This window comes from Pseudophryne corroboree, chromosome 8 (genome assembly GCF_028390025.1).
Source record: "Pseudophryne corroboree isolate aPseCor3 chromosome 8, aPseCor3.hap2, whole genome shotgun sequence".
NCBI lineage: Eukaryota > Metazoa > Chordata > Amphibia > Anura > Myobatrachidae > Pseudophryne > Pseudophryne corroboree.
Genome location: NC_086451.1, coordinates 76,050,283 through 76,077,694, shown reverse-complemented (window position 1 = coordinate 76,077,694; position 27,412 = coordinate 76,050,283). Strand labels below are relative to the sequence as shown.

General features: G+C 47.0%; 1 protein-coding gene and 1 long non-coding RNA gene across 3 annotated transcripts in view; one reads left to right on the top strand and one right to left on the bottom strand.

The window, feature by feature from the left end:
- The window catches only part of LOC134948611 (uncharacterized), an 83,361-nt gene that overhangs the window by 27,654 nt on the left and 28,295 nt on the right, over positions 1 to 27,412 (top strand). The window lies entirely within an intron of this gene.
- Positions 22,257 to 27,412, bottom strand: part of FNBP1 (formin binding protein 1) — a 390,370-nt gene continuing 385,214 nt past the window's right edge. For both annotated transcript variants that reach the window (XM_063936687.1, XM_063936689.1), the window contains exon 17: positions 22,257 to 24,762. In XM_063936687.1, coding sequence (XP_063792757.1) covers positions 24,755 to 24,762 — 8 coding nt within the window. In that variant the 3' untranslated portion in view covers positions 22,257 to 24,754. The remainder of the gene's footprint in view (positions 24,763 to 27,412) is intronic.

Below are 27,412 nucleotides of genomic sequence, written 5' to 3'. Positions count from 1 at the left end.
ACCCCCTTGTCGAAATTTGAAATATGTACTTGTTTGTATAGATGTTTTCTCAAATTGGGTCGAAGCATTTCCGGCGGCCACAAATACCGCTATGTTTACTGCTAAGAAAATTGTGCAGGAATTTGTATGTAGATATGGTATCCCTAGAATTATCGAAAGTGATAGGGGTACCCATTTTACAGGTGATGTCTTTCAAGGAATGTGTAAATTGATGGGAATTGATAGCAAGCTGCACACTCCATACCGTCCACAGGCGAGTGCGAAAGTGGAAAGAGTGAACAGCACTATTAAAAATAAACTGAGTAAAGTGATGGCAGAGACAGGATTGACATGGCCAGAAGCTTTACCCATTGTACTGTACAGCATCAGAACCACTCCCAGGTCCCCTCTTAATCTGTCTCCCTTTGAAATCTTGTTTGGTCGACAACCGCATGTTATGATTAACCCTCAGGATGATTTGAAGTGTAACAATGAAGTGACTGTAAAATACTTGATTAACATGAGTAAACAGTTGAGGAATCAAAATGATAATCTGAAGTTAGTGATTCCTGATTTACTAGATAGTAATTGTCATGACATTGAACCTGGGGATTATGTAATGATACGAAATTTTCTACGCTCAGGTTGCCTTATTGACAGATGGGAAGGACCATACCAGGTCTTATTGACTAGCACTACAGCATTGAAGGTTGCTGAGAGAGAGACTTGGGTTCATTCGTCCCACTGTAAAAAGGTTGCTGATCCAGAGAGGTCCCGTGATAAGGAACAGACGGTAGAGGTTGTATCACTGGAGTATCTGTTCCAGGAGGACTGAGGCGGCACCTGAGCATTGAAAATCACAAGACCAAAAGCAGTTGTCGATCCCCTGTTCCCTTTTATTGTTTTTTCTCCAACTTCCCATCCCCTCTCCCTCAAATTATTTTTTTCCCCCCTTCTCATTCTTCTCCGTTTCCTCCTACAAGATGGACTTGCCCCAAGAGACTGTGATCCGGATTTTCCTGTTGACCATGATGTTGACCAGAGCAGTCTGTTCCGGCGAGAGTACCATGGAGGTCGAGAGAGGTTCTGGAATGGGTTCTGATGACAGAGATGGAGGCGTAGTTTTCCAAGAACAACATAATCAACAAGCAAAGGCGAGTATCAGAAAACGATCCGATAACATTGACCATAGAAGGAATTGTGAAGGATTGTTAGCTGAAGAAAACTGTATCTGTCGGCTCTGTAACAATGTCATTGAGGATGGGTGCATAAAGAAATGCCAATCCAGTTTTAATATCCATATGGACCGGCATCCATTGAGTGACTATCACTCCTTAGTGGGTAGTGTGTTAAATAAAACAGATTGTTGGGTATGCTCTCAAGTACCTCAAGGTCATAGCAAATCAGGGCTAGTACCATTTCCTTTAACATTAGGGGAGGTACTTGAGTTAAGTGGTGGGAGACCGGTGGACAGGAGGTTTAATATCTCCAGCCCTCCTAGTTTGAAGCTCCACCAATACCATGTGGATAGGTCCCTATTATGTTTTAACATCTCCAATCCCCGAAAGCCGGGAAATTGGGAAGTGTCATGGAGTAATCAAACCATGACCTTTTCACATAGAGCAGATAGAATGCCTACAGATACAGAGCTCATACGCCACATAGCCAGTAGAGGAAAATCTTTCCGGTATAGGTATACCTTAGGAAATAGGATTACGAGAGTTGGAGAGGTATCACCAGGATACTGTGCACATATCGTACAACCCGATACGTGTACTAAGCAGATGGAAGAATTAGGGTTAGGAGATTTCACATGGAAGGTGTGTAATATGGTTATGTCCTACTCCGTCCCATATGTTCTCCCCGATGATGCATATTTCATATGCGGGAGAAAGGCGTATAAGTGGCTTGCCCCAAACTCTGAAGGATTGTGTTATATTGGAAAAGTACTGCCTGAAGTAATGACTGTATCACATGACAAAATGAAAGACATACACCGTGTTGCCCAAACTCCTTATACTCACACCCATTACGAGCACGTAGTTAAACGGCACCTGATAGAAAGAACAGAGCATCCGGCCTCTGACATGATCCATGAATCCACCGGGATTCAGTTTCTAATCGCGTTAGATATCACTCGCACCGCTAGAGGAGTGTTGAATTATAAATACATATCTGCGCTCGCCAATTTGTTAGATAATATCACTGAAATGTATGATGACACGTTTAGGTATACTGGAAGGGAACTTCAAGCTTATAAAACAGAACTGGTACAGCATAGAATGGTTCTTAATTACCTCACAGCAGTGACAGGCGGATATTGTGTCACACTGGCAACACAATACGGCGTGAAATGTTGCACATATATTACGAATAGCACCGAGGACCCGGTCGAGGTCATAGACCAAAAGATGGACGATATTCTCCAACTGAAGTGGGAATTTCGCAGGAGACACAATCTCACTCTTGCTACTGTAGGTAATGAGCTGACTGGTTGGGTGTCATGGTTGAACCCGCGAAATTGGTTCTCTGGTTTAGGAGACTGGGCTCAAGGAGTCATAATGGATGTTGGGAAGTTTCTCCTATGTATCTTAGGTGTTATCATAACGATTGGTTTGATATTTAGATGCGGTCAGGCTTTAATGAGGTGCAATCGTCGTACTAGGGTAATGAGTTTAAGGAGCGAGGAAACTGTAATTCCAATGGACTTGATTTATGACCCAAATGTAGAAACAATGATGTGATGAAAATGCGATTTCTACGGTCCGTTTCTTTCACCTGTTTTTCCGTTTCCTCCAAGGTAAAAAGACCCACTTGGACGAGGAATTTGATGAGCCGATATACAGACAACAGAGGGATTAAAGAAGAAGTTTTGACAACCTGATACACAGATTTTTGATGAACTATGCCATGGATCCCCAGTTTCCCTAGAAATTTTAAAATTACGCTAGCCCAACACTTTTGTAAATCTATGGACATTGACAGCTTTTGCTCGCACCTTATGGGCAAAAGCACAAAGAAGACTGCATTCAACAGACACCAAACAAGACCTCAATCGACGAATGTACATTTACCTGACATAGAATACCACCGCATTTACCGTAATTATGTCTTTTCTTCATTTCTACAACCCTCAGGTAATGACACACATATTCGATAGGGAATACAGGCACAGATATCAGCAATCACATATCTCCCCCATTCATGTATCATCAACTAAAATGTGCTCCCCCATTTTGTTACAACCAAAGCCGAAAAGAGCTCGGTAAAGTTTGACAGCCCATCCACAGACCCGTACCACGGGATAAGAAGGAATTCAAATGTATACTTCGCAATACCTCGAAGCTTGATTTAAAACACGTACGGCACAATGATACATGACCCCCAAGCACGGATTCATACTCACATGCTTCTGCTATCTCACTAGGTCATACCCTTTTCCTACCTTCTCCTCTCCTCCCCTACCCAACCATGTAAATGTATTAACCCCTGACATATATTTTTCTCTTTTGAAATGTTTTAGAAGGTGGCAGTTATTATTGACTGCCAAAGGGTGGACTGTCAAAGTCAGAAAAATATCTCTATGCACACTACCATATTTGCACCTCACACATGTCCGTGCTGCGCATGCGTGCGCTCTCCCGTACGTGCGCATACTCACAGTCGCGGGCACCCGCAGGCGCACGGTATGCGTATTTACGGTAGAGTTTATGTGATCGTAGCGTGCGACTCAATCGTTACATATTTTCACTATATAATGTATTTTGTAGATCATGGTCCCTTTGATAGATTCTTAAAGTTTAGTTAACATAGCATGTTCCTGAACAGAGAGATCCCTCTTTGTATTGTACGAAGGGTCTAACAGGGGTTATACAGTGGTGTTTGGTACCCATCGGAAGAGTATTTAAATAGCAATATTCCGGTGTTGGTTTGGAGCGGATTAATCGCTCGTGCGAATAGTTATGGACATAAGAAGTTTATGTCCATTTACTATTATTTGTTCTTATTTAGTCATGCGGCGGGAAACTCAGTGTCCCACCCACCTGAACAGTTGGAAGCAGTCACAGCCCACCTGTATGAATCAACCTATGACCTTTTGTTATAATGCGAAGCCGAATTCCTGTGTCCAATGAACAATGAGATTGTAGGGACCATTGAATTGCATTGTGTGTGGGGCATAAATAGGCAGGCCGACCATATCCAGTTCACTCTCTTCAACGGTTCTCATTGCTGATAATCGGGAGCTGGATATCGAGGCGCATGCGATCGTTTCCCCTTGTGCGTAAGTGTTTCTCCGCAACTATATTGATCTTCTTGTTATTGTGGGCCAATTTCTCTCTCTCTCTCTCCCTTCTCCTCTTTCTCTCTTATTTTCCTTTAAATAGTAATTGTATTATATTTCCTGTGTAGTTAGCTGGTTAGGTAGTCTATGTTATATTGTAGTGTATGATTTGTATTTGTATTAATTCTTTTGCAAGTTTATCATTCAAAATATATACATATTAGGCGTTGGACCCTAAGCCCAGGTATCTGTGTATTTCTTATAGTGTCTAGTATTCTCAGAGCGTCGGTGACGCTCAAACAGCTTTTAAGTTAATAAGGTTACACTAGGTTGCATCTACACCCTATCTCTACACTAAGGTTTTACAGCATATTTCATTGTTTATGGTTTAGATATAAAGGTTTAACATTGTGAGCGTCAGCGCCGCTGGTGATCTCCTCGTGGTCCCGAGCGTCCGCTACGCTATAGCGAATCATTACGTTAGTCAGCAGCCAATAGCGTGCCTGCCAGTGATCTCTTGGCCGTGAGCGAACGTGACGCTTGAGCGTCTCGACTACGGCTAAGCGATTGTTACGCAACGTGCGTACCCTTACGGTACTTCATACGTAGATAGTGTACAGTGTTCTTAGACCTCATAAAGGGTATTATATAAGATAAATATTTAGCTTTATCAACAGGAACTAAATAGTCTGAAGTGATCGCAAGCTAGGAGTAGGTCTGGAGCTACTCAGAAACTGCTCGAAAATATTTTGGTGCCATTCTGCGATCCTTTCGTTCGCACTTCTGCTAAGCTAAGATACACTCCCAGAGGGCGGCGGCTTAGCGTTTGCACGGCTGCTAAAAGCAGCTAGCGAGCGAAAAACTCGGAATGAGGGCCACAGTCTTTACACAGCCTCCCCTCCCGTCTACAACCCACTGGTACCGTACAGATAGCTGGAGGTGCTCTGGAGGGACCTGTTCTTCCACTGGCAGTGTGCTGCAGGCAGGAAAATGGCGCTGAATGCTGCTGGGTACGCTCTAAAGAAGAAGCTCCGCCCCCTTAATGGCGCTGTCTTCACGCTCTTCTGAGATTATACTGGCCTGAGGATTTTGTGCTGGCTGAGATCCGCAGACCCCGACAGGCTTGATTTGGTCAGTGTAGGGTCAGGTGCTGGCTCAGGTCGCCCCTCACAGCGCCGCACTGAAGTACCGCTGAGCCGTCTGGGAGAACAGTTAATACTGCGCTCCTACCCTTAAGCCGCCATCTTCACACTGACCCCCCGCTTGTGAGGGGGGACAGTGACTCACTCGCCACACTTCAGCTCTGCAAGGGGGTGGCTGCTGGCTGCTGGGCTGAGCGTTCCCCTGTGGCGGAGCGCGATCTGTCCCCTCTGGAGCTCAATGTCCAGTCAGCAGAGACAGTGGCTCAGACCCCGCAGAGTGGACACTGTTCCCCCCTCAGTCCCTCGTTGCAGGCAGGCTGTTGCCAACAGCCTCCTGTAAAAAAATAAACTCTAAAATAAACTTTTTCTAAGAAAGCTCTGTAGAGCTCCCCTAGCTGTGACCGGCTCCTCCGGGCACATTTTCTAAACTGAGTCTGGTAGGAGGGGCATAGAGGGAGGAGCCAGCCCACACTATTAAACTCTTATGGGCCCTACACATTAGGCGATGTGCCGCCGAGGTGCCCGACGGAGGATACGGCCGACGGGCGACCTGGCGGCGGGGGGGCAGTGACGGGGGGAGTGAAGTTTCTTCACTCCCCCCATCACCCGGCTCCATAGACGTGCAGGCAAATATGGACGATCTCGTCCATATTGGCCTGCATGCACAGCCGACATGTCACCAGCGATGAACGAGCGCAGGGCCGCGCATCGTTCATCGCTGGTGACTCCACACTGCACGATATGAACGTTATCTCGTTCATATCGTGCAGTGATATCGGTATGTGTGTAGGGCCTATAAAAGTGCCAATGGCTCCTGGTGGACCCGTCTATACCTCATGGACTTATATGGACCCCAGCATCCTCTAGGACGTAAGAGAAATATATATATATATATATATATATATATATATTCAGTATAATTTCCCAATGGACGTTATGCCGGCGGTCAGGATACCGACAGCGGCATCCCATCCATCAGAATCCTGACAGCCCCCTCTAAACTACTCTAACCCTCCCCTCCACCCTATATGTACAGATTAAAGTGCTAAATATATATAGTGTAAAATGACATACTCTAATATGAACAAGTTAAACAATATACAATAATATCTAAAGAAATAAAATCTCCTATATATTAGCCCAAGTCTGTGACTCTGTGCTGGCCGTAACGATGGGCGGAGTCACAGATGTGGGCTAAGCTACTGACGTCACACACCCTTCTCCCCCCGGACCCGCGCCGAAGATGTGAGGGCGGGAGGCGACGCTCTGTCTGAAGCCGAGCGCCTATCACTCCCGCTCCCCGCCTGAGCCCCGGCGCCTCACTCCTGCCGTCTGCCCAGTGAGGAGAGAGGCAGCCCTTCGTCCGGACCTCCGGCGGGGGGGGGGGGGGGGGGAAGGGAAGGGAAGGAAAGATGTGCCTGGCGCCCTAGGGGGGAGATGTGCCTGCCGAGGGGGAAGGTCTGCCTGGCGGGGGGGGACATGTGCCTCGCGGGGGAGATGTGCGGCTCACGCGGCAGCGGGGACAGCGCACACTGCCGTGCTCCCCAGCTGCCGAGGGAGGTGTGCCTGGCGTGGGGGACACACATGTGCCTGGCTGCGGGGACACACATGTGCCTGGCTGGGGGAAGGGAAGATGTGCCTGGAGGGGGGGGATATACTGTACATGTGCCTGGCTGGGGGGGAGATGTGCCTGGCTGGGGGGGGACATGTGCCTGGCTGGGTGGGGACATGTGCCTGGCTGGGGGGGGACATGTGCCTGGCTGGGGGGGCGGGGGAAATGTGAGGCGGGAGCAGGGACACCCCACAGTTACCCTGACACTGCGCCTGGGTGGCCTGCGGACCTGCTGCTGCTAATGGACAACCACCCCCAGCGCCTCCTTACCCCCTATCCCACCTGTGGCACCCCCACACTCGCCCATCCACCACCTTCCACCATCTGCTGCACCACCACCCCACCCCCACATTCCGCGCCTCCAGACCCCCCAGCCTTTACAGACACCCTCCCCCATCCACCGTCAACCCCCGCAGCCGCACATCCCCCACACGCAACGCCTCCTCACCCCATACCGCACCTGCAGCACACCCGCAGCCACCCATCCACCACCCGCACAGCCCTCGGACCTTTCCACCATCCGCCGCACCTGCCACTCCCCCACACGCAGCGCCTCCAGACCCTCTACACCACCCACGCACCCCACTCCGCTGCCCCTCCCTCATCCACAGAACATCCCATCCGCACACCCCCATGCGCAGGAGACCCACAACATCTACAGACATCCTCCCCCATCCGCAGTCATTCCCCGCAACCAACCCCACCCGCACCACCTCCTGACCTCCTACCCCACTGCACCCACCCCTCAACCACCCGCAGCGCCTCCAGACCCCCTCCCCCATCTGCCACACTCCCGCACCTGCTCCTCCCCCACATGCATCGCTTCTGGACCCCCTACCCCACCCTCAGCGCACTCACCCCTTCCCCACCCGCACCACCTTCTGACAGCCTGCCCCACTGCACCCGCCCCTCCACCACCCGCAGCACCTCCCAACCCCCTCCCCCATGTGCTGCACCTGCCCCTCCCCCACACACGGCGCACTCGCCCCTTCCCCACCTGCAGCGCCTCCGGAACCCCCTCCCCCATCCGCCAGATCCCCGTACCTGCCCCTCCCCTACCCGCCGCACCTACCCGCTGCTCCTCCCGACCCCATCTGCCAAACCCCCCTACGCCACGCGCGTCACTTCCGGACCCCCTACCCCACCCGCGGTGCACTCGCCCCTTCACCACCTGCAGCGCCTCCGGAACCCCCTCACCCATCCCCCAGATCCCCGTACCTGCCCCTGCCCCTACCCTACCCGCGGCACCCCCCGCTCTCCCCCACCCATACCGCCTCCGGATCCCACTCCCCCGCACATCCCCACCCGCAGCGCCTCACGACCCCATCCGCGTTCTCCCCCACACCCGCTGCATTCTGTACAGTGTGCCCTGCAGGCGCTGTTCACACCGTCGCAAGGGACTACGCCCCCTTCACCATCCAACGCGCTTTCATTGTGCAATATTTAACCACTCACAAAACTAGGAATGCAGGTAATACTTCATATAATACATATATTGAACGGCATACAGGGGTTAAGGGGGCGTAGCCCCTTACGACGGTGTGAAGAGCGCCCGCAGGGCGCGATGAATCACCTAGTGTATATAGAAATAAAAAGAAATACTGTGACAATGGCTAATACCAATGTGCTATAAATGCTGCCATCTTGTGGCTAAATATTAAAAGTACAGAATACATCCAAACCGAGCCAAATACAGCCAGAAAAATCCTGTTAAATACAAAAAATCTAAGCTGGATACCTTATCTGAACATAGGTTTCTGACCCCTTTTTACTTCCTCGTTTTATCAGAAAACTTTATACTATAGTGTACTATGTTAATTAAAGCACCTCAGTGTCCGTTTGGCCCTAAAATTTTTCTTAATGCTGCGGGACCCACTGCACATGTCTTCAGACAGCGCCTGCGTGAGTGCCTATGTGTCCGTTACCGGTGAGAGATACAGAGGATCGCTCTACTGGTAAAATCTGCAATGTGTAGCCCATAGGCTACAATGGCTAATGCCATCTTAAGAAAGTGGTAACTAACGGGGCCAAGCTCTATAAATAGAATCCTATCCGGTTCAACGAATACTCTTTTTTTAATAGTGGTCACTACTGTAGTCTCTACTCATACTGTAGGTGTTATATTTGGTTAGCAAGTGTTTTTATTATAAGTCTTTGCCTATTTAAGCCTCTCCCACATCAGATGAACCACACCTACAGGCCTTTTATCAACCCATTTTGATTTGCAGTCCACAGGGGGCCAATTGCTTGTGTTTGCCCCCGAGGCTGAAAGTCGTCAGCCAGCCCTTGTGTAATACTAAAGTTTTTATTTCTTTTGAAATGTGTATAAACAAATGACAATGTAATTTGAGCCATAGCAAAGTTCAACAATGACATTAGGCATTTTATTAAAACACAATCCTTATTTAGAGCTGTCCCGTGTGAACAAGTCAGGGGTTCTGCACACTACATGAGTGGTCCAAAGGATATGGATGAGCAGAGACCAGGAAGTATTCCTCCATTTCTAATGAGCATCTGAACACTGGGGGACTTCTCCATTGTCTCTATTGGACGTATTCAGCATTGTGGTAATAACTCATCATAAGGGATGCGGTCAATTTACCTACAATCAAAATCCCGATGGTCAAAATCCCGACAAATATTGACCGATGGTCAAAATCCCGGCAAGGTCAAAATCCCAACATGGTCAAAATACTGACATTTAAAATGTTGACAGGTCAAAAAGTCAACATGAGTTTCTAATTTTTTTCATTTTTTTCATACTTTATTATCCTAGTGGACCTGGAGGGGGAATATAACAGTGTGCCAAGCGCAGCAAAGCACCGTTCCCGAAGCATGGCGGGTGGATGCGGTACACTTATACAGTGTGTATGTCGACCTATACACCAAAAAACAATGAAAAACTTATGTCAACTTTTTGACCTTTCGACATTTTAAATGTCAGTATTTTTAACGTCTGTCAATTGTTGTCTGGATTTTGTTTGTAGGTATTTCATACTAAACCCCATCATACACATGGTGCAGATATTTCATTTTAGAGTACCCATCTCTAATATGCCATGGTGGCCAAACTAATTTGATCACTTCACTAGGAACTGGTGATGACTGTGTTACTGACTGGCTGTGACCGCACCGGCTCCTGCTGCACTCTATGTATTTAATGACACAGTTGCCAAATGAATCCCAGTTATGATGATGCCGTTATGCAAATTTAGTTCTTTGCAGATTAAAACACCACCTAAAAGACCCGAGACAGGTTTCTCCTACAGGAAACTACACTGCTCAAAAAAATAAAGGGAACACTTAAACAACACAATGTAACTCCAAGTCAATCACACTTCTGTGAAATCAAACTGTCCACTTAGGAAGCAACACTGATTGACAATCAATTTCACATGCTGTTGTGCAAATGGAATAGACAACAGGTGGAAATTATAGGCAATTAGAAAGACACCCCCAATAAAGGAGTTGTTCTGCAGGTGGTGACCACAGACCACTTCTCAGCTCCTATGCTTTCTGGCTGACGTTTTGGTCACTTTTGAAAGCTGGCGGTGCTTTCACTCTAGTAGTAGCATGAGACGGAGTCTACAACCCACACAAGTGGCTCAGGTGGTACAGCTCATCCAGGATGGCACATCAATGCGAGCTGTGGCAAGAAGGTTTGCTGTGTCTGTCAGCGTAGTGTCCAGAGCATGGAGGCGCTACCAGGAGACAGGCCAGTACATCAGGAGACGTGGAGGAGGCCGTAGGAGGGCAACAACCCAGCAGCAGGACCGCTACCCCCGCCTTTGTGCAAGGAGTAACAGGAGGAGCACTGCCAGTGCCCTGCAAAATGACCTCCAGCAAGCCACAAATGTGCATGTGTCTACTCAATCGATCAGAAACAGACTCCATGAGGGTGGTATGAGGGCCCGACGTCCACAGGTGGGGGTTGTGCTTACAGCCCAACACCGTGCAGGAAGTTTGGCATTTGCCAGAGAACACCAAGATTTGCAAATTCGCCACTGGCGCCCTGTGCTCTTCACAGATGAAAGCAGGTTCTCACTGAGCACATGTGACAGACGTGACAGAGTCTGAAGACGCCAAGGAGAACGTTCTGCTGCCTGCAACATCCACCAGCATGACCTGTTTGGCAGTGGGTCAGTAATGGTGTGGGGTGGCATTTCTTTGGGGGGCCGCAAAGCCCTCCATGTGCTCGCCAGAGGTAGCCTGACTGCCATTAGGTACCGAGATGAGATCCTCAGACCCCTTGTGAGACCATATGCTGGTGCGGTTGGCCCTGGGTTCCTCCTAATGCAAGACATTGCTAGACCTCATGTGGCTGGAGTGTGTCAGTAGTTCCTGCAAGACGAAGGCATTGATGCTATGGACTGGCCAACCCATTCCCCAGACCTGAATCCAATTGAGCACATCTGGGACATCATGTCTCGCTCCATCCACCAACGCCACGTTGCACCACAGACTGTCCAGGAGTTGGCGGATGCTTTAGTCCAGGTCTGGGAGGAGATCCCTCAGGAGACCATCCTCCACCTCATCAGGAGCATGCCCAGGTACCAGGTATTATAGGGAGGTCATACAGGCACGTGGAGGCCACACACATTACTGAGCCTTATTTTGACTTGTTTTAAGGACATTACATCAAAGTTGGATCAGCCTGTAGTGTGTTTTTCCACTTTAATTTTGAGTGTGACTCCAATTCCAGACCTCCATGGGTTAATAAATTTGATTTCCATTGATAATTTTTGTGTGATTTCGTTGTCAGCACATTCAACTATGTAAAGAACAAAGTATTTAATAAGAATATTTCATTCATTCAGATCTAGGATGTGTTATTTTAGTGTTCCCTTTATTTTTTTGAGCAGTGTAGGTCTAGATGGGGCATTTGTGGGAAATCAGAGTTTATCTTAGACAGTACATAGCCTCCATATTTATCAAGTGAAAAGATAATGGCAGATGGGTTTTGCCGCAGCTCTTTCCGCCATGTTGTGATTGGCATGTGGCTGAGACATTTGCATGGTGGTTGTGTGCATTTTTTTGGGTGCTGAGTAGTTGTACAGAGAAAAAAAGAATAAAAAAATCTGCATATATCACTTTTTATTTAAAATGTAAAATGTGCTGGGGGCGTGGCTTGGCAACGGAACCCAGCAGCTGTGCTAAGCTTGAGCTCCTGCTTGGGTCCTATTTATTATGCTCCCTGGCCCTGCTATAGTTCGTGGAGACCCTCCCTGGCCTGCTGAGGCTCCCCTGCACCTGGTGGATAGGTTCGCGGAGCCGGCGGGTGCCTCCAGTACCTGTGCAGGTTGCATCCTGTCTGCTAGGTTGGAGCCGGGGACTCAATTTTGCTCCTAGCCCGGACCGGAAGTGGAGCGTCCTGTGACCGCGGGCTGCAGTGTCCTCTCCCCCTTCTACTTATAACTCTCCCTCCTGAACCTGCCTCCCGCACGGCTGAACCGAGCGGCGGGGTGCCCTGCTAGCCGCAGCGCCTTGTGAAGATCTCCGCTGACCGGCGCCGATCACGTGACAGTGCGCCTGGCATCCGGCGCCTGCTCTCCACTTGGCTGGGGTTGGCTCTGCGGCTGCCGGGTCACTCGCCACTTTCACCAACGCAACGGCCCTGCTCTCTGAGGCTCCAGGTATCCGTGCTGCTGGAGCCCAATACTAAGGGCTGGCGGGTGCCATTTTCCTAACTGGCAGAGTGCCCATACTGAGAGGCATTGGTTTGGGGGTGGCTTTGCCCTGCACCTGCTTAGCCATAAACCCTGATTACCCACACCAGTCACTGTCAGGGGGAGGGGCATTACTCTGGGAGGTCTGCAGATGCCTTTAACCCTTTGCATATACCTGCCTTGTAGATAGAGGGTACTGCGGCCACTTCTTAATCATGGTGCGGCCACATCCATTGCATTGGATTTGCTGCCAGCTTTTCCCTGCCTCCTGATTTCTCGCACCCACGCTGAGGATGTTCCCTTCTGCTGGGAACCCCCGCAAGTGCGAATGAAGCTTCTCTAACCTCATGTCGCTCCTTTTGTTTCGTGTAATGTTATAACAAGTTTATCTATAGTGGAGCTGTCCTTTCGTTTATACTTATACTACCGAAGTCGTTTACCATACTTCACGTCTTCTTTGCACTATGCCTCCTAAAAAAGTGAAAGTTGATAAAACTGCCTCTCAGGTTGCCTTCTTTAAACCGTCACCTAAACCTGCTAAACCGCAAGAATCCAGCGCTCCCTTCTCCAGAGGACATTCTCCTGCTTCGGCTTCTGATAGTAGTGCGTCCTCACCGGGTCCAGCGCCTGTCAAGCATACCGCTATGGATGACAATGATCTGCTTACGGTTGGTTCTATGAAGGCCCTGTTATCGTCCTTCAAAGATGAAGTAGCTGCGGAATTTAGAGCCTCCCTCCATATATGCCAGCAGGCTGTTGACGAGTTAGGTGGCCGAACTGACCACCACGAGACAAAGATGGAGGAGGTCGTTGGTTCACATAGCACTCTTATTTCTTCTCATGATCAATTGGAAATGGAGGTCTCTCTTCTGAGGGATAAGGTGACGGAAATGGAAGATAGATCCAGAAGGAATAACCTGAAATTGAGAGGGGTCCCGGAGACTGTTTCTAATAGTTCTCTACACGATTACGCTATTGCGTTGTTCCGGAAATTGGCCCCGTCATTTACTTCTAGTGATCTACTGATAGATCGTATACATCGCTTGCCCAAAGCCAGGAACGCACCTGCGGATGCCCCCAGGGATGTCCTGATGAGGATCCACTTTTTCCATGTGAAGGAGACATTACTAAAGGCAGCCAGGCCATCCATGGATACAGCAGAGGCACTGGGCTCCCTTCAACTGTTCGGTGACTTTTCTAGGGACACTTTACTGAAACTAATTTCCTTTCAACCTATTATCAGCACTCTCAGGAGAGCCAACATTACCTACCGGTGGGGATTTCCCACTAAATTACTGATATCAAGGGACAGCTCCACGATTGTTCTCACTAATGTGCCGGATGGCATGAAAATGTTGAAGAGATGGAACTTGTTCGATCCTTCGGACCGCGGCTTTCCTGTTCATGGTCTTCACCAGGACTGGTCCAAGGCTGGATCAGACTGATCCCTGTGCCACGGTCTATCCTAGTCTCTCTCAGCTCCTCTACCGTTGACCTGCATTTATTGCTTGCTTAGTTTATGGTTTTGTTTACATGTGCAGAGAGAGGAAGATATTTCCTTTGAAGTGACGTTCCTCCTATGACTTTAAACATTGTTATTACTGTTGTTTATTATGATTGGGCGTTCTAGCTTGGGGACCCTCCAGGCTTCCCTATGCCACTTGTTGGCCTGTTGTTGCTCTTCCGTAGTGGGCGACTGATTTTGTCGCTGCTGCGGATAGCACGAAGGGGCCCCAAGGGATGCCTTCTGTTTTTCATTTTGAGGCGACGGGCTCTAGCCGCTAACCCCCATGTTCATTCTCCAGGCGACCATGGTATGGTGCCTGTTTTGGCCCCTGGTGGGGTCAGTTCAATTGTATTTTTCTCCCCTTTATGTTAGTCTGTATTTTTTTTTTACTTTCTTGTTTTCCTATTGCCAGTACTCGTATTCTGTTATAGTACCTAGTATGTTTGTCATCTATCGCACCTCCTCTCTTTTTAATGATGCTCAATATAGTTTCCCTTAACGTTAAGGGCTTGAACTCTCCTCAGAAGAGGAAGCTTGCCCTTAACTACTTCTACAGACTCAAAGCACATGTTGTCGCGGTCCAAGAGACCCACTTCAAAGGGGCAGTACCTCCTCTGTTTCGGAACTCTAAATTCCCTCATTGCTACACGGCTAATGGCCAAGAGAAAAAAGTGGGTGTAGCTATCTTGCTCTCCCAACAGTGCTCGTTTAGTCTCTCAGCTCAATATCCTGATCCCGAGGAGAGATACCTGATTTTGGTCGGGAAGATAGATAATGTAGATGTCACCCTGGTGTCCTGCTATGCCCCTATCACTAGACAGTTGGCTTTTTGTAAAAAGTTTTTCTCAGTATTGCAGACACACGCTATTGGCGCGCTCTTGGTACTGGGGGACTTCAATATGGTTCTTGATCCGATTATGGATAGGACCAGGACGACCGTGCCATGTAGTCTCAAACCTCACGATTCCGCTAAAGGTATTAGTGGATTGATAGCGGAATATGATCTTTACGACATCTGGAGGTCTCGTCACCCTACGACGAGAGACTATTAGTTCTACTCACATGTCCATCGATCATATTCTAGGATAGACTTAGCCTTTTCCGACAGATGGACGTTAGCTTCCATCAGCAAAGTTGATATTTTGCCTATGACGTGGTCGAACCACTCTCCCTTGTTCTTAGTGTGGGATATAGGGGGTAAAAGGGTCGCCCCTGGGCCATGGAGACTGGGTTATTGTTCCCTCTCCTGTCCGGAGGCTAGACAAGCGATTCAGCAGTCTGTGTCCCATTATCTTCGTGAAAATTACCCCAACGACACTTCAGTATTTAATCATTGGTGTTCTCTTAAGGCTGTCGATAGGGGGCCGGCCATACAAGTTGCCGCAAAACTGAAGAGGGACTATAAACGGATTTCTGACCAAGCTGAATTGGAGGCTCTTGATTTGGAGAGGGCCCATAAAGTGAACCCAACTGACAAAACTCTTTATAGGCGACTCCTCCTAGCTCGGGAAAAAGTCAATTCCTTTTCATTGCGTGAAGTGCAGCTTAATATAGCGAGACTTAAACAGAAATTCTATGCTTTTGGCAATAAGGCCGGTCGATTATTGGCTAGTAAATTGAGGGGACGTAAAGCGAGGGAGTGTGTGCACCATGTTTTTAATTCTCGCGGCGCTAATATATCTGACCCGCACCAAATCGCTGACGCGTTTGCAGATTATTATTCTACCCTCTATAACCTTCGGGATGATTTGGATACCCCCCAGCCCTCTCAAGTAGATATTGACGCTTTTCTCCAATCCTTATCCCTTCCTTCCTTCGACTCTGCAGCCTGCCTGTCCCTAAGCTTCCCCTGGACTACAGATGAAATAATGGCGACCATTGACTCACTTCCATCTGATAAAGCCCCTGGCCCGGAAGGAATCCCCGCTAACTTTTATAAATCCTTTAAAATAGAGCTAGCCCCAGTTCTGGCGTCCGTGTTTGACGAGGCCACGTCGGTTGGGCGTTTCCCAAAGGAAATGCGCAATCCACGAATTGTGACTATTCTTAAACCCGGGAAGTCTCCATCCTCAGTGCAAAACTACAGACCTATAGCTTTGTTAAACATGGATGTCAAGATATATACTAAAACGATAGCTAATCGTGTATGCCCCTTACTGTCCCATCTTATTAAACCAGATCAGGTGGGGTTCATTCCGGGCAGGCAGGATCCGGACACTTGTCGGGTCCTAGATGTGATGGATTACTGCGATTCCCTTGAGTCCCCTCTTCTAATCCTTTCCTTGGATGCCGAAAAAGCATTCGGCAGGCTTCACTGGGGGTTTGTGCAGGCTGCGTTGCGTCGCTTTGGATTTCAGGGAAATATACTGGACTCTATCCTCGCCCTCTATTCTTCTCCTTCGGCGATGGTTTCAGTTAATGGATGCCTAATCCGCTAGTTTTGATATCACCAATGGTACGAAGTAGGGCTGTCCGTTGTCACCTCTTATATTTGCATTACCAATTGAGCCTTTGGCGGAGACGATCAGGTTGGCAGCGGACGTTCATGGTCCTGATGTTTCTCACAAAATCAGTCTCTTTGCGGACGATATCCTCTTATGTTTAACAATGTTTATCAATTAATTAATTAATTAATTGATTATTGACACCGGCATGTATTCAATCATTTGCTTTATATACTGATACTTGGACTGAGGGGATATACCTTTGAGAAAGTCACGTGGAGCGTGACGAAACCGGTTAGGACTCCTCAATTCTTTTTTTACCTACTGGACTTCTACACTCTGCCTAACAAGCATTTTGCATGACAAGCACTTTCATCTATACTAAGAGACCGATATTGGCCTTGCAGCCCCTGCAGTGGCATATTATTCTCTGCACGCTGCAGCTGACATCGAGGCCTGCCGAGCAGCATTGGCAACTCAGTCTCCATAGCGGCTCCTTTATACCTCCAGCAGCGTCTCCGTGTAGGACTCTGCCCGGTGCAAGCCTTGCACTCTCCCTCCCAGTGACAGCTACGTGGTGGGCAACGCAGGATAATCTAACCGAGGACGCTCGGTTAGAAACCAGCCCACGGGAGAGGTAATTTTGACTTTATCTGACATCGGAGCATTTCTACATAAAGGAGCTCCATTAATACATTCATGGGACTGCAGTTACCAGTTTAAAACTTATGAATTACTCCACATTCTAACAATTCATTCATATCCAGGATACAATACTGTTTCTACTTGTTGGATACAAATGTTGCATATTGTTACTGCTCACACCACAAGTGCTTGTTTTATCTGATATCCAGTACAGGGTATTTTACCATTTTCCTTAAAAGGTTTAAGTCCAGACTATGTTTTATTGTATGAAATTTCCTTTATTGTCATATTACATTTTTCTTTATAATTTATCTCAGCATACGTCAGCTTTTGTTCATGTTTCCAATTTCATTGCGCAGCTGAGTTCTTTTTTCAATCTAGTTTCCTTCAATTAGGCAAATACACAGTGCCCACACAGCAGCGCATTGAAATTGGGGAATTTTTTATAGAACAATTTATTACGAGGCGCTTTCAGCAGTTTTTGTTTTTATCAATCAGCTTGTATCCTGAACCAGGGGGGTCATTCCGAGTTGTTTGCTCTGTAAATTTATTCGCATCGCAGCGATTTTCCGCTTAGTGCGCATGCGCAATGTTCGCACTGCGACTGCGCCAAGTAAATTTGCTATGCAGTTAGGAATTTTACTCACGGCTTTTTCTTCGTTCTGGTGATCGTAATGTGATTGACAGGAAGTGGGTGTTTCTGGGCGGAAACAGGCCGTTTTATGGGCGTGTGGGGAAAAACGCTACCGTTTCTGGGAAAAACGCGGGAGTGGCTGGAGAAACGGAGGAGTGTCTGGACGAACGCTGGGTGTGTTTGTGATGTCAAACCAGGAACGACAAGCACTGAACTGATCGCACTGGCAGAGTAAGTCTCGAGCTACTCAGAAACTGCACAGAGATGTCTTTTCGCAATATTGCGAATCTTTCGTTCGCAATTTTAAGAAGCTAAGATTCACTCCCAGTAGGCGGCGGCTTAGCGTGTGTAAAGCTGCTAAAAGCAGCTTGCGAGCGAACAACTCGGAATGAGGGCCCAGATTAAGGACTGGTTATTATCAGGGTTCCCTAAACAGTGGGCTACTATTGAGGGCTCCATGGTGTCCCCCTTTAGGCTCCCCGATCTCCTATGGTTACCTGCTATGGTAACTCCTCGCCAGACCCACACCTGTAAGGCGATAGCTACAACTCTTCAGATTTGGCGTAAATTTATATCCTCACAAGCAGAGATTACTTTACCTTCTCCAGAATTGTCCCTGTCTGCTATAGCTGCCCTAATACCTTCTTTGAACCTGGACATGTGGGATGAAAAGGGGGTGGCCTTATGGAAGGATGTGCTCCGAGTAGAGGGCCTAGTTCCTTTTTCTCACCTCCAGAGTACGGCCAGTGTTTCACCTCGGGATTTTTATAAGTATCTCCAGTTGAGACACTGGATCTATAGTCATATCTCATTCCCCTTGACTAATTTAGTTTGCCCTCCCCTACTGTTAGCTAAACTTCAATCAACAGCTTGGAGAGGTAATATCTCCTGGTGGTATCAGTTCTTATTGTCAGGACGGGTCTATGGGAAACTGCCCTCTTTGGTTAAATGGGAGAGGGACCTCTCCCGGGTTCTGGCCGATGAGGACTGGGATGTCATTTTCCGTACATGCTTTAAGGTTTCTAAATGTGTTCCCCATTCGGAAATGTTTTTTAAACTGCTCCACAGGGCCTATTTCACTCCCGAGCGGATGCATAAAATCTGGCCTACAGTTTCCCAGTTTTGCTGGAGGGGCTGCGCCTCGATGAGTGATTTCTTTCATGTGTTTTATACTTGTCCGGTCGTGCGGACGCTCTGGAGGGAAGTATTTTCTCTGATCAGTGAGGTGTTGGGAACTGATGTCCCTGCAGTCCCCTCCCCTTAATGGCTCTGTTTCACTTCTATCCAGGGCCACTGTCCCAGGGTGACAGGTACCTTATGGGACATATTTTAATTGCCACTAAGGCCTCCATAGCCCATCTGTGGAAATCTCCCTTAGTTCCCGCGTCTACTGTTATTTTAGATAAAGTCCACAGGCACTACCTATTTGAAACGGCAGAGACGGCATTTTCCTCCTCTGCCTCTTCCAGTTATATGAAGTGGAGTGAGTTCCGTGAGCGCATGGGTCATTCTGTTATCTACAGTACACCCATAGACTTTACTGTTCTGGATTCCCCTGCAGAAAATCCCTGTGTTAATGTCAATTCTTCTGAATAGGTATAGGACAACTTGTTTTCGTATTCCCTGACTCCGTGATTGTGAGGCGGCTTTGCCCGCCTTTTCTTTTACGGTTGTTGACTGTGTCTGGCAATTTCCCTCCCCCCTCTCCCCCTTCCCCCTCTACTTTTTTTTACCATCTTTGTATTCATGTTTGATTGTATTTGATTTGTTGTATGCTACCGATAATATATTGACAAAATCCAATAAAATTGTTAAAAAAAAAAGTTGTGCTATCCAAAATATGCAGCATTATACCTAGTTAGATCATTAAGGCATACAATAATAAATATTGTTTTCTTCAGGGTCTTAAATAGTGCTGGTATATAAGAAGTAACAATGTGGGAAATGTGTTTTATGGAGTGAATGCTGCGAGGTGTACTGTAATAGAGAGAGAAATCAGGCACTTTATGCTGCAGGATTCTGTCTGCCTCACTACCTGTAACAAAACCTGGATAACAGGAACCCTGGCAGGAAGAGTTAGGAGGAGATTTATCAAACCTCCTAAAGACTACAAGTGGAGTTGTTTCCCATAGCAACCAATTGTATTCTATCACTTATAAAATGTACTAGATGTAAAATCTGATTGGCTGCTTTTGAGAGGTTTGATAAATCTCCCCTTAAGAGTGACGCATACTGGCTTCCTAGCTATACAGTGCTCTTCTGATTCATTGCTTCTGAACAAGCATTTTCACAGCATTCCCAATGGTCAGTAATGATGCATCAAACCTAGAAACGGGGACATTATCATGAACCCATCAATTCAATAAGAACCAATAACATCTTATATTTTGCGCAGTTGATGACTTCTTTTGTAATTTTCTCTGTTACAAAAATAATTATGAATACTTAATTCAAAAAGGAACCAATAACATCTTTGACGGGGGTGTGGTATGGTACGCCGGCGGCCGGGCTCCCGGCGACCAGCATACCGGCGCCGGAAGCCCGACTGCTGGCATACCGACAGCGTGGCGAGCGCAAATGAGCCCATTGCGGGCTCACTGCGCTCACCACGCTGCGGGCACGGTGGCGCGTTACGCTAATTATTCTCCCTCCAGGGGGGTCGTGGACCCCCACGAGGGAGAAAAACTGTTGGTATGCCGGCTGTCCGGATTCCGGCGCCGGTATACTGTGCGCCGGGATCCAGACAGTCGGCAACCTGATGACCACCCCTTTGAGGCATGAGGCACCAACGGACAGATAGGGGCGTTATCACCTCAGTCAACAAAATTGTACATAGGTGACATACCAATGTCAGCTGGGGACAGAGAGCAGAATCCTGCGGGTAGTGGGTACAGGACACATATTACACACTTGAAGGAGAATACTGGGTGGGACACTGGCCTCTGTCAGCTGCATATCAGGTATAATGTGATCGGATCACACAGAGAGAGAGAGATCAGAATCCTGCGGGTAGTGGGTACAGGACACTCATGAAAAATACTGGGTGGGACATTGGCCTCTCTCAGCTGTAACAGAGTCTAAGGTTGAAAAAAGACAATTTGTCAAGTGAGTTCAACCTGTTTGTGACCTCCTACACTGTATTATTTTTAAGACTAATTTAACTGTGGTGAATGTTTAACAGTTATGTCAATTCCTTTTTTTTAATTTAATTTTAATACTATAGTGCATGATTTACCCACCATAACCCTGTATATCCTTATCCTTTAGGAATTTATTTAGCCCATTCTTAAAAGCAATAACCGAGTCCGCCATTACTACTATCTCAGGCAGGGAATTCCAAACACGTATTGTCCTTACTGTGAAGAAACCTTTCCGTCTGTGTCTGCGACAACTCCCCTCCTCTAACCTAAGCGGGTGTTCACGTGCCCTTTGTGATGATCTTACCATAAATAATTCCCCTGCTAGCTCTGTATATTGACACTTTATATATTTGTAAATGTTGATCATGTTCCCTCTTAATCTCCTTTTTTCCAGTGTAAACATTCCTAGCCTAACAAGCCTTTCCTTGTACTCTAGCGTCTCCATCTCCTTAATCAATTTGGTCGCCCGTCTCTCAACCTTTTCTAGTTCCAGGATATCCTTTTTGTAGTATGGTGCCCATAATTGTGTAAAGTATTCGAGATGTGGCCTCACTAGTGATTTACATAATGGGAGTATAACATGCTTATCCCTTGCATCAATCCCCCGCTTTAAGCATGCTAATATCTTGTTTGCCTTTTTTGCTGCATTCCTACTTTGGTTACTACTGCTCAGTTTGTTATCTATTGAGCATAGGGCTGCTTGTGAAAACTGATATTGAATGTGACCATATTTTGGTCGCTGTTTCCCATAGGCTTTTCTACTATAATATTTGATATCAATTCCCCATTGTTTGTTAAAACCAGGTCTAAGATTGCATTGTATCTAGCTGGTTCCTCGATTAATTGAAGTAGTGATCGTATAGTGTGTTTAAAAACCTATTACCCCTAGCAGTATCACATGACTCATTAGACCAATTAATCTCTGGATAGTTAAAATCTCCCATCATTATTACGTCTCCTAATCCTGCCGCTTTTTCGATTTGCTTCAGCTGTATATCAGGTATAATGTGATCGGATCACACACAGAGAGAGCAGAATCCTGCGGGCAGTGGGTACAGGACACTCATGTTACGCACCTGAAGGAGAATAGTGGGTGGGACATTGGCCTCTCTCAGCTGTATATCAGGTAAAATGGGATTGGATTTCTCTCTCTCTCTCTCACACACACACACACACACACACACACAGTAAGATAGAAGCCGGCACAAATTTATAATATTAGTTTATTTCCAGCGGTACAGCAGTTCTCAGAACTGAATGGCAAATTGTATCATGCTTATGGTATTGAATATTCCAAAGTTTCTCTGTGGCCATCCAGCCCACAGCCAGGGTCCACAAGTCATGGCCGGAGGTACGTGGCTCAGTGGATGAGCTTTGCTGTTGTCCAATCGTTTTCCATTTTGTCCACTAACACAAACTGCGCAGTCGTTGCCACGGTTGGATTCAGACATCACATGACACAGTTACAGGAAAAGTTTCAGACTGAACAACATGGACACTACGTGGTGATTTTGCAGAACACATAAGCGGATCTAGAACCTACAATTCATACAATCCTAATGCCATCACCACCGTAGCCATGACCGTTTCTTGTGAAAAGACAGTAAAGTAATCTTTAAATGCTCTATACAAAGAGACCTGTTGGTAATCATTAAGTACAAGTAAACTCCTGGCTAGTGTTTCCAGTAATAATACAGTCCTGTTTCCTATATCTTACCTAAAACAGCAGGCACTCCGCCCAGCGATGTTGGCACTGAAACACTGAACACCAGAGGTGGCTGTTATGGCACATGGGTGATTAATCAACAAAACAGCATAAAATAAAGGGGGCATATGGGGCAGTGGGTGCCCTAAAACATTTAACGTTTAAAATAGAACTATACAATTTGGCAGTTAGTTATTTATTTATTTTACCCTCTAAACACTTTAAGAAAATTGGGGAAAATGTAAATGAAACGATAACAGTGCATCAAAGTCTTCTCTGAAAAATACTAACGTAACAGCTTTGGAAAGGAAATCAATTTCCTTCTATTTACAAAGAGGTTGTAACTGAGTTTTCGCAGTGCACAAGGGATATAGCGGGGATAATTTTTTATGAATATGGCGTTAATATTCTGTTTGATTTTTATTATACTTTTTACATTCTGAAAATGAGGAAGCAGCGGTTGAGTAAACGACACACGAAAAAAAATAGTTTTCCTTTAATAGACTTTTTTCCTTATTTCCATGACACGAAGAAAGCTTGTATAATGCCGCCAGTGCTGACAATAATATACTGTCCACCGAGACTAAAATCTACAAAAAGCTCTAGGTAATTCATTTTGCCACGTGAAAACACAAAACACTAGTCACTCCGTAACAGCAGAAGGTGCCTGGGCAGCATAGAGGCTATGGGAGAGACAAGCCACCTTTGGCAAGCTTTTAGCAAGACTCCAGAAACATGGCCGGCTTATGACGCCGGGACTATGCGGAAGGAGGCCTTTCTCCGCCTTATCTTCCAGCCATCTACCAGTCTTGCCTTAAACCGATCACTGAAGTTTGGACAGAACTGCGGAAAAAGGACAAGCACACAGACACATGCAACTCCTTATGTAAAATGAAACAGCAGTCCTTTCTTCACAGGAAACAAAGATTAGTGGTTTGTATAAGGAGCACAATGTACACAACGGCTACTTGGACACAAGACTAGATCTCCAGATTCATTATCGGAGAGACAAAATAAGTTGCAGTTTCCCGTAAAGTCTGTCCGGGTTTGATGTTGGTTATATAACCATATGTAAGTCTAATGAGATTTGTACTCCCTTAATATAAATAGGACGAGGAGAATGACTATCGTAAACCAGTATTATAAAAGGTCTCTTCCGTCCAAATACCCAATAACCCCACCCTATAAATTAGAAACTTGTATTGGAAGATGGTGATGCATATTAGCACTCATGCAGCAGGAGGTGGTTAGAAAAAAATAATTTAGGGTAACCCTTAGCTGGACATAAAGCAAGGAGACAGGGCGAGCATGCAGGCAGAAAAAAAAGAGTGACTAGGTGCAATTGGCCCTCAGGGGCCCCAACTAGACAGGAAGTGAGGAATCAAGGAGGAAAGGCCAAAGTCAGAAAGGAAAAGTATAGGGATACGGATAACCACAGGTGAGGGAATAATGAAGGGGGAGAGTGCAAATAAGAAAGAATGAACATACAATAACGTGTAAATATAGTCAGGGCAGTCTCTTAAACATACAAGTGCTGTCACTTGAACACGTCTCAAACAGGACAGCACAGTCTGGAATGTGGTTAGTCCGTGATACTTAGCTTCGTATGAAAGACCTGTAAACTGGTATTGCTGCGGTTAGTGATAAAATATATTTTCCTGGTGAGAATTCTATCCGCGGTTACATAGTACACTGGACTTCAGAGGTCTCACACACTGTCATCCACATTAATATGAAGGTTCTATGCCAGGATACTTTGTAATATTGATAAAGTTGTCAGTTAGACAGTATCACTGGTTGCTGTGACTGTAAAGACTGCCTGCCAAGTGCACGGAGAGCCACGGTCATAGATGGATTGCATGTATGATACTCAGGTTAAAATAAGATTTTTTTTTGCCTATAGATTTCGACTGTAAGGTTGATATGGAGGGTTTGTGTGTGGGGTCTAATTTTCCTCCTGTATAAAGCTCGCCCCGACGTCCTTGCACCAGCACACCTTTACGAATCTAGGACAAAAAAATATATGAAATACTCGCATTAGAGATTGAACTCAGTTAGCGCTTCACAGACCCAGAATTGTCCCATATTTTTATTTAAGGAAAACTATAAGCTAATAGATAATAAGATTTTACTCACCGGTAAATCTATTTCTCGTAGTCCGTAGTGGATGCTGGGGACTCCGTAAGGACCATGGGGAATAGACGGCTCCGCAGGAGACTGGGCACATCTAAAGAAAGCTTTAGGACTATCTGGTGTGCACTGGCTCCTCCCCCTATGACCCTCCTCCAAGCCTCAGTTAGGACACTGTGCCCGGAAGAGCTGACACAATAAGGAAGGATTTTGAATCCCAGGTAAGACTCATACCAGCCACACCAATCACACCATATAACTCGTGATAGGAACCCCGGTTAACAGTATGATAACAATGGAACCTCTGAATAGATGGTTCGCAATAACAACCCGATTTGTGTAACAATAACTATTTACAAGTATTGCAGACAATCCGCACTAGGGATGGGCACCCAGCATCCACTACTGACTACGAGAAATAGATTTACCGGTGAGTAAAATCTTATTTTCTCTGACGTCCTAGTGGATGCTGGGGACTCCGTAAGGACCATGGGGATTATACCAAAGCTCCCAAACGGGCGGGAGAGTGCGGATGACTCTGCAGCACCGAATGAGAGAACTCAAGGTCCTTCTCAGCCAGGGTATCAAATTTGTAGAATTTTGCAACGTGTTTGCCCCTGACCAAGTAGCAGCTCGGCCAAGTTGTAAAGCCGAGACCCCTCGGGCAGCCGCCCAAGATGAGCCCCCTTCCATGTGGAATGGGCTTTTACAGATTTAGGCTGCGGTAGTCCCACCGCAGAATGCGCAAGCTGAATAGTGCTACAAATCCAGCGCGCTATAGTCTGCTTAGAAGCAGGAGCACCCACCATGTTGGGTGCATCTAGGATAAACAGCGAGTCAGTTTTCCTGACTCCAGCCGTCCTGGAAATATAATTTTTCAGGGCCCTGACTACGTCCAGTAACTTGGAATCCTCCAGGTCCCTAGTAGCCGCAGGCACCACAATAGGTTGGTACAAGTGAAAACCTGATACCACCTTCGGGAGAAAGTGAGGACGAGTCCTCAACTCTGCCCTATCCATATGAAAAGTCAGGTAAGGGCTTTTTTATGACAAAGCCGCCAATTCTGACACATGCCTGGCCGAAGCCAGAGCCAACACATGACCACTTTTCATGTGAGATATTTCAAATCCACGGTTTTAAGTGGCTCAAACCAATGTGATTCCAGGAACTTCAAAACCACATTGAGATCCCAAGGTGCCACTGGGGCACAAAAAAGGGGCGAATATGCAGCACTCCCTTACAACGTCTGCACTTCAGGCTGACATCCTTCCTGGCTTTGATCAGGATAAGAATGACTTTCTCCGGAATGCCTTTTTCACTCAGGATCCGGTGTTCAACCGCCATGCCGTCAATGCAGCCGCGGTAAGTCTTTGAACAGACAGGGCCCCTGCTGCAGCAGATCCTGTCTGAGTGGCAGAGGCCATGGGTCCTCTGAGATCAACTCCTGAAGTTCCAGGTACCAAGCCCTTCTTGGCCAATCCGGAACAATGAGTATAGTTCTTACTCCTCTTTTCCTTATTATCCTCAGTACCTTGGGTATGAGAGGGAGAGGAGGGAACACATAAACCGACTGGTATGCCCGCGGTGTCACTAGAGCGTCCACAGCGATCGCCTGAGGTTCCCTTGACCTGGCGCAATATCTTTTTTATTGAGGCGGGACGCCATCATGTCCACCTGTGGTCTTTCCCAACGGTTTACCAGCATTTGGAAAGACTTCTGGATGAAGTCCCTATTCTCCCGGGTGGAGTCTGCTGCGGAAGCCTGCTTCCCAGTTGTCCACTCCCGGAATGAACACTGCTGCCAGTGCTACCACATGATTTTCCGCCCAACGGGGAATCCTTGTGGCTTCTGCCATTGCCCTCCTGCTTTTTGTGCCGCCCTGCCTGTTTACATGGGCGAGCGCCGTGATGTTGTCTGATTGGATCAGTACGGCTGGTTTTGAAGCAGGGGCCTTGTTTGGCTTACGGCCTTGTAAAGGGCTCTTAGCTCCAGAAAATTTATGTGAAGTGAAATCTCCTGTTTGGACCACAGTCCTTGGAATTTTACTCCCTGTATGACTGCACCCCAGCCCCGAAGGCTGGCATCTGTGTTTACCAGGACCCAGTCCTGTATTCCGAATCTGCGGCCCTCTAGTAGATGAGCCCTCTGCAGCCACCACCGCAGCGACACCCTGGTTCTTGCCGACCGGGTTATCCGCTGCTGTATCTGGAGATGGGACCCGGACCATTTGACCAACAGGTCCCACTGGAAAATCCTTGCGTGGAACTTTCCGAATGGAATTTCTTCGTACGAAGCTACCATTTTTCCCAGGACTCGTGTGCATTGATGTACCGACACCTGTCCCGGTCTTAGGAGGTTTCTGACTAGAGATGACAACTCCTCGGCTTTTTCCATTGGAAGAAACACTTTTTTCTGGTCTGTTTCCAGAATCATTCCCAGGAACAGAAGACGTGTCGTCGGGACCAGCTGTGACTTTGGAATTGAGAATCCAGTCCTGCTGTTGTAGCACTTCCCGAGAAAGTGCTA